This window comes from Otolemur garnettii, unplaced genomic scaffold (assembly GCF_000181295.1).
Source record: "Otolemur garnettii isolate 467f Iridium unplaced genomic scaffold, OtoGar3 scaffold00203, whole genome shotgun sequence".
Classification (NCBI taxonomy): domain Eukaryota; kingdom Metazoa; phylum Chordata; class Mammalia; order Primates; family Galagidae; genus Otolemur; species Otolemur garnettii.
This window is the reverse complement of record NW_003852598.1, coordinates 1,125,251-1,132,568: the sequence shown is the minus strand read 5'-3', so window position 1 is coordinate 1,132,568 and position 7,318 is coordinate 1,125,251. Positions and strand designations below refer to the sequence as shown.

Sequence of the window (7,318 nt, the reverse complement as noted above, 5' to 3'; positions counted from 1 at the left end):
AAAAAAAAAATAATGGTTTTCAGGGTGGAGGACCAGGCCCAAGAGAGTAGAGACTCAACCCATAGAGAATTATTTGGAGTTTTCTCGGGTGGCTTTCCAAATTTCTTGATAACTCTTGCTAACTTCTTGGTAATTTTTTTTTGTTGTTGTTTCATCTTCTACCTTGTTGAATGGGGATATCTATAACTGTCAGCCTATGTCTACCCACCATGGCACTGTGAGAGCATATAATTTTTTCTTTTGTAGTTTCACAGGTACACAGATGGTGAAGAAGTCTGCTTGAGGATGGATTATAAACAGAACCTTACCTATCTTAAATTTAAATGATTAGATAATGGTCTTTGGGGCTTTTAGGCTGATGAAATTTAGATGATATTTTGGACTGGAGTTGATGCCATCTTGGGTTGGAGACCTGAAGACATGGTTAATATGTTTTGCTTGTGGGAAACATCAGACTCTTTGGAGGCCAGAGGGAAGACTAGGGCATTCTGAATTATGGCACCCCAAAATAGCAACATTCTAATCCCTGGAAACTGAAAATATGTTGCCTTAAATGACAAAACGGAATTTTCAGATGTGATTAGGTGAAGGACCTTTGGATGATAAAATTCTGGAGTATTCAGGTGGGCATGGCATAATCACAAGGGTCCTTCTAAGAAAGAGGCAGGAGGAACAATGTTAGAGAGGAGATGTGAGGGCAGAGGCAGAGGTTGGATTGAGAGAGAGAAGTAAAGATGATGCATTGTTGACTCTGAATATGGACAAAGGGGCAAAGAAGGTAAATGGCTTGAAAAGCAGAAAAAGTAAAGAAAATGGATATTCTGTTAGAGCCTGCAGAAGGAACACAGCCTTGCCGATACCTTGACATTACGGCTTCCGACCTCCATAACCATCAAATAATAAATTGTGTTGCTTTACGGCACTACCTTCTTGGTAATTCATTATAGGAATTATAGAAAACCAATTAAAACAGCCTCAAATTTAATTTGTTATGATAATTGTGTACAAATACAACACTAAAAACTTGAATTTTTTCACATCCCAAGAACTTCATAGTCAACATAGCAAAAAAGAAAAAGGCTGCATGAGATGCTAAAAATGAGTTTTTGAAACTTAAAAATCCTGGCGATTTTTCATCTATTGACAGTCATCTTGTGGAAATGTAACAACTGTGGCAACATAAAAATGGAACATCTCGTCTCTCCAGAAGGATAAATCTACCTTATAAACTCAAAGAAAGGAGATTCAATAAATATGCATTGCTCTTAGATAGCCAACACAGTTTTTCCTAACTGTGCATTAGCATCTGAAAGTGAATGAGAAATGGTTTATTTAGACTTTGAATCCATTACTGCAAATGAGGGCCTCCTTCACCAAGTCCCCCTTTTCAGTTATCTCATTGACTTAATTTCAAGAAACATGGAATAGTTTTAACAGCCACCTTAAATAGTATAGGGCAGTCTGATTGCCCAGAATGCAGGCCATAATACACATTCAGTGATCAGAATTATGGCACAATTTACTCTCCTGTAAGGATTTCTACGTTTTTTGGAGCATGATAATATAATCACAGTGGAAATTTATACATGTAACAGAGGGGACCTTAAAGCATCCCTTACCTGTGTGACAAGAGGCTCCAACAGCCTTTCCACTGTTAGCGTCCGGATTTCCAAACTTTTGGGGTCCCATTTTAAAATGATAGGTGAAGTGGCCGAAGTCATGCTCCCTGCGAGAACACATGTTATCAGTTAGAAATAATGATCACCAAAAATCAATGTTACTTTGAGAGTTTGAAATGAATAAATCACTGAAAAGTAGAACGGACCTGAGATTCTCTCTCGGGTCCAAATACAGCAAGTTAGAGACGGGCAAACCAGAACTGGTTCTGTGTGAGGTGGCAACGTTGAACTCAGATTAAAAACCGAAGACCCTGAGCAGACTTGTGGAGCCTATTTGCCATCCAAATATTTTCTTTACTCAACATTTGGCACTTTGTACCAAGATGATGCACTGTTGCCCTCAAGTAGCTAATGGTTTAAAGATAGAGACAGCGAAGTCCAAGAGCAGTTATTCCAGTTACTATGACACATAGGATTAAAGAACACAGAGGCTACAGGAAAACTGAGGAATCCAGGTGAAAGTCAGTCCCGGGAAACCAGCAAAGAATTCCATGAAGCAAAGTAAGTTCATCATCATTGCCAGATGTGCTTCCTCCTGTTACCACAAAAGGCTATTCTGTTCTTTTCACATCATAATTTGCCCCAGAGGCTATTTTACCCCTTGGGACAACAGAGTTTCAGTTTCTTAAATAGAAATGATACCTTACAAACTCAGTGCCAATGGTTCTGAAAATTATCCTGCTGAGATTTACACACTCTGATTACTCTCTGCACTCACATCCGTATCCCATAAAATCAGTGTCTGATAAGGTTATTTATCTCATTGTAAAGCAAACCACAATCTTCTCTTACCTAAGAACCGTTCATACACAGATAAGATTAACCAGCACTAAATGTGGTTCTAGCTTCAAGAAAATAAATTATACATCTATTTCTTGTTGAGAAATAGCTGAATATATTGTGACGTCTAACCACTGGACAAGCAAACTGAGATTGTACAAACTGAATCTGAATCCTTTGCCTTAATACCACCATACAACAAAGTATTCACAGCTGTTCTCTTATTTTGAATCAAAGCTATTCTCCTTTTTTGAATTGATGTCCCCTCTCAATTCTACCCTGATAAATCAATACAGATGAGTATTTCCATTACAATTCACACCACAAAGAAAGTCTATTACAATAAGCATCAGTAGAAAGGTGACACATTACTGGCCCTCCTACAGCTAATCCTTTTGCAACTATGTACAACCAATCTGCTTCTGGGGGAAAAAAATAAAGGAAAGGCAAAGACACAGTGTGCTGGTATTTTAATTCTCTCCAAATGCCACGTTTTAAATAAACTAAGCATAGCAATCCAACTATACAGACCAATTTAGATTTGGGTTCGTTCACCACAACAATAGTTGGCACTGCTATGCTGCCTGTCCTCCAAAAACCTAAAAACACTTTACACATTTCCCATTCACACTACCAACTGCCACACAGCAGCTCTGCCATGCACAGAATCCCGCTGCTGGGCCGCACACCTTCTCATGTTAGGGAACGATGCGGATGCCAGATGCTTCCTGCACACACTGGGGTACCTTCATCCTCGCTGACGCCAGACCTCCTTAAATGATCATGGTCCAGTATTTATGACACAGTTATTGCAAATTTCTGGGGAAGCTCCCTAAGAATACTTTTCAAACTCAAATCAGATTGTGAGTGGCATAATAATGGTGATGAACTGGGACAGGGATGGGGGTGCAGGGGCTCCTATAGGAAAGCTGGATAACTACTAGTGAAGTGATTTTAACATGGTCGTGAAAGGTGAGACTATGTACAGAGTTTCCATTAAAACACAACCACCGTATACAGCTGGTGGATCAAGAAAGCATACAAACTCTTTGATAAATGTTCCAATATAAAACTTTGAAAAAAAAATGACACTCACAAAATGCTGCAGTGAGAAAGAAAAATGCTGGTACAGTCACCACAGACACAAATCCAGCATGCCTCAGGCAGAAATCACGGATACTTCTTGGAAAAAACTTTGGGCCACCTATGTGCCAAGAAGCAAGAGTTAGTTACAGCCTTGAGTTCTAAAGGTCACAGAGGCCATATAAATCTAAAAATGAAAGAAGAATTCCCGGACAAATCGCTCAACTTAATTTATTCTGTTGGAGATCAATCTTCTCAGTCAGTTTTTGTGACACAGATAAAATTCAATAGCAAAAGGCAAGGAAAGGTTATATGGTACTAATCTTTTGAAAGAAAAAAAAAACAGTCATAGAAACTTTAAAGGCTGTTTTCTAGCCATGCTACTTTTGATACAGTCAGGATTAAAACTAGGAATTCTGTCTCTACTCCATAACCTTTTCACCATCTGGTTTACTCCCTCCAGTAACAATTACCAAGAAGGATAGGAGCTGGTGGTGGTACAAAACCCCTGCCTCAAAATGCAGGATGTTGATATCTAAGATTCCTATAGAACCACCTCTAAAAGGCATCTTAGCTTCAAGTCAGCTATTGAGCATGAGGTAAAGAAAGGTAACAAGGTATTTGGGCTGTGTAATCCTTGCAATATGCCGTTTCTGGAAAAAATGTTTCCGTCCTACTATTTTCGGCATTTTTGATCGCTTTCTCCTGCATGTAGTAGAGTTTATGTTAGAAACATCTTCTTTATCAAAACCCTTGGCCAATTGAAATTTCATAAACAAATAAGAAAACTGATTCCATTCCAGGTTAGGAATCACTTTCTGATGATCTTTGCCTCTAGAGTTCTAGTAAGAACATATAAGAACAGAAATGGGTCAGGCACCCTCCCAAACAAAGAAGGGACACAACGGGCAGCACCTGGGGCTCAAAGGAGTAGGGCGCTGGCCCCCTATGCTGGAGGTGGTGGGTTCAAACCTAGCCCTGGCCAAAAACTACAAAAAAAAAAAAAAACAAAGAAGGGACACAATTAAAGTTAGCAAACAGGAACTGATAATTTTGTATGTGGCTCCTATAACAAGCATATACAAAATGGATGACTCCTAGTGGAGAATGTCATCCCACTTGTACATTCAAAGTTTATAAATTATGAAGGACAAAGAAAATATGTAGGCTTTTAGGTAGACTGAATGATTATTCACTAAATAGTAACTTTCTCCCTATCCTCACATTCGTGAGGAAGAGAATATATATCCCTACACCACTGGCACAGGGCTATGGCTGATGGAATGTTCGGAGATACCTTGTGAGATGTTTTCTGTGTGTTTACTTACCCTCTTGTGCTACTGCTTTGTGCCATGATAATCATTTATAACCCGCTGGTCCCAAAAGGAAGATAAAGACACATAGAGGAAAATCTGAACCCAAGCTGCAGCCGGCGCCAAGCCCAGCTGACTTAAACTCAGTCAGCCAAGTCCCAACCAAACCACCAATACAGGATCAAGAAAATAATCACTGCTGTTGTACCCTGTATGTCTCTGAGAATTTTCCATTAACTGTTATGCAGCCATAGTTAACTAAGACAATGGTTTCAAATATTTTTGTTTCAACTGAAGACCTACAATTTATTAACTCTCTGATATTATCAAATTACCTGCCCTTTCTGAGTCCTAAGTTCCTCAAATAAAAAATCAGGATAGTAAGTCTTTTATTGTGTTATTGTGATGATTAAAATAATTTAATAGATTGAATTCATGTTAACATTTCTAGAAAAATTGCTTGTTGTTATCATTGTTATTGTTTTCCCAAGTTTATATATCTTTATTTTTTGCAATTCTTTATCGCCAGGAAAAATTGAAAAGCGCCCATGAAAAACAGAGATACAGATTTATAGTCCTCTGTGTGAAACAACCAAACTGATGCAAATGAGAAGACGATAAGATAAATCAAGTGCACAGTCATATCATCTCTTCTGCTTTTTGAGGATGGAATGATATATAGCGTCCATTCTATATTACACATCTGTGCAATTAATGCAGCCTGTTTTGCCCTCAAAAGTATATTTAAAGCAAATAAATTTTCATCTCAGTGATTTAATTTCAATGAAAAAAAAATCATATCTAACTTGCCTTTGGTTGAAAGACTTAAAATACACACTGGACACAGTATAAGAATGAAAAACAAGGACAGTAAATATCAAGAGACCACAGGATTGCCTTCTTCCATATTTCATAATTCTATAAGCCAAGAGCAAACTATCAGCAAGATCCTTTAGTCTTGGTAAGATTTTCTTCTTGAAATCTATCAAATTGTGCTTCTATGCAAAGTGATAACATAGCCCATCAGGTAATGTTTTAGATAATTTCAGACTCTGTCATGTTAAGGAGGAGACATGGGCTAGGACACTAGGAGCCATTTGTCACTCACAATAGAAAAGACAAAACCTGATCAAAAGACAAGTTGAGGTGAAATGAGCTCCCCTAAGAGCAGCAGAGGGTCAAGTGTCTTATTTCCTTGGACAGTATCTTGGACAGTGGAAATAAATTGTTCCAAGGTCACCTACCCCAAAGAATGCCTTAAAATGCCAAGTATGTTAATGTCATGCACCATTAACTCCAGAAACTGCCCTTTTCAAACCTTTCTTTAAAATGTCTTTAGAATTCTCTGCCTCATCTTTCTGAGTTCTCTTCCTAAGTGACAGTTCAGGATGCTTTCCAGTTGCCCTGAAGGCCGACCAGACTTGCCTTCTCTCCACGAGGCTCCAGCCTGAGCTTCTCCTCATGAATCTCTTCACCAATATTGACTGAACATTCCTGCCATCAAACTCCATGAGGCTTTATTACGTGATAGATTATCTTTAGTTAAAAGCAAATTCAGAAAAAGATAATGACTGATAATATCTATCATCAGAAAGATGTGGAGATAATTCACCTATCTTCACATGTAAAACACTGGGTCAGTTACTTAGCTTCAGTTTCATCATTTGTAAAACAAGAGTGGTAATAACCTTATATATTGATAGACTTGTTCTGCAAAAGTCAATGGAATAATTGTACATGTGAAAATGATGGTTTTCTTCTTCAAAATGTCACCTAAATGATTATCACCCTAGCCATCAAGACATCCATGAGATGTCTTCGGGTGACAGTGTCACTGGAGGTCTTGAAAGACAAGACATCTGAAAATGCAGATTTATTGAGAAATGGAGAGAGATGAAAATGAAAGAATTTTCTAAATTACTTCAGTATTTCAGGAATCAAGCCTGGAAACCTTGAATCATCATGCTTCTCCCAAGAGTAGTACAATGCTGGCTAATGAGATTTTAGTGTTCCTTCCCATTTATGGATGGGGAAATTGAGGCATAAAATAGTTAATGAAGTTGCTCATGGTCAAAAAAATCCAAAACTGAATTTTTTTACTTCAGATTGTGTACTCATAACTTCTATGAGCACACAATAGTGTGCTGATAGTAAATGTGATTTACTATTTCTAAAGAAGAAACCCAAGGCTTAGGCTTATTCTTGTTGCACCATGGGACTTCTGAATCACGGGAGAAAAACTGAGATATGGATAAGAATGAACAAAACTAAGGCAACCTCTTTCTGGAGAATGAGCTAGGAAGAGGCAGGAAAGGGATATAAAGGAATGCTAGCTTAGATAAGGAAGAGCCCAACAGCAGGTGCCCTAACATACAGGCACCCTGGAGCTCACGGGGAATGTGTGTGTACATCATAATGAGACAGGCCAGGTCCTCAATCCAGTCACCCAAGTCACCTTTGATC

General features: G+C 38.4%; 1 protein-coding gene across 6 annotated transcripts in view; it reads right to left on the bottom strand.

Moving 5' to 3' along the window:
* CTNNA2 (catenin alpha 2) overlaps positions 1-7,318 on the bottom strand; it is a 1,095,877-nt gene that overhangs the window by 954,462 nt on the left and 134,097 nt on the right. For 3 of the 6 annotated variants that reach the window (XM_012812356.1, XM_003801234.2, XM_003801236.2), the window contains exon 2: positions 1,620-1,726. In XM_012812356.1, coding sequence (XP_012667810.1) covers positions 1,620-1,721 — 102 coding nt within the window. In that variant the 5' untranslated portion in view covers positions 1,722-1,726. Of the gene's footprint in view, positions 1-1,619; positions 1,727-7,318 lie in introns of those variants that run through there. The other 3 variants (XM_023507760.1, XM_023507758.1, XM_023507759.1) reach the window with 1 other exon arrangement.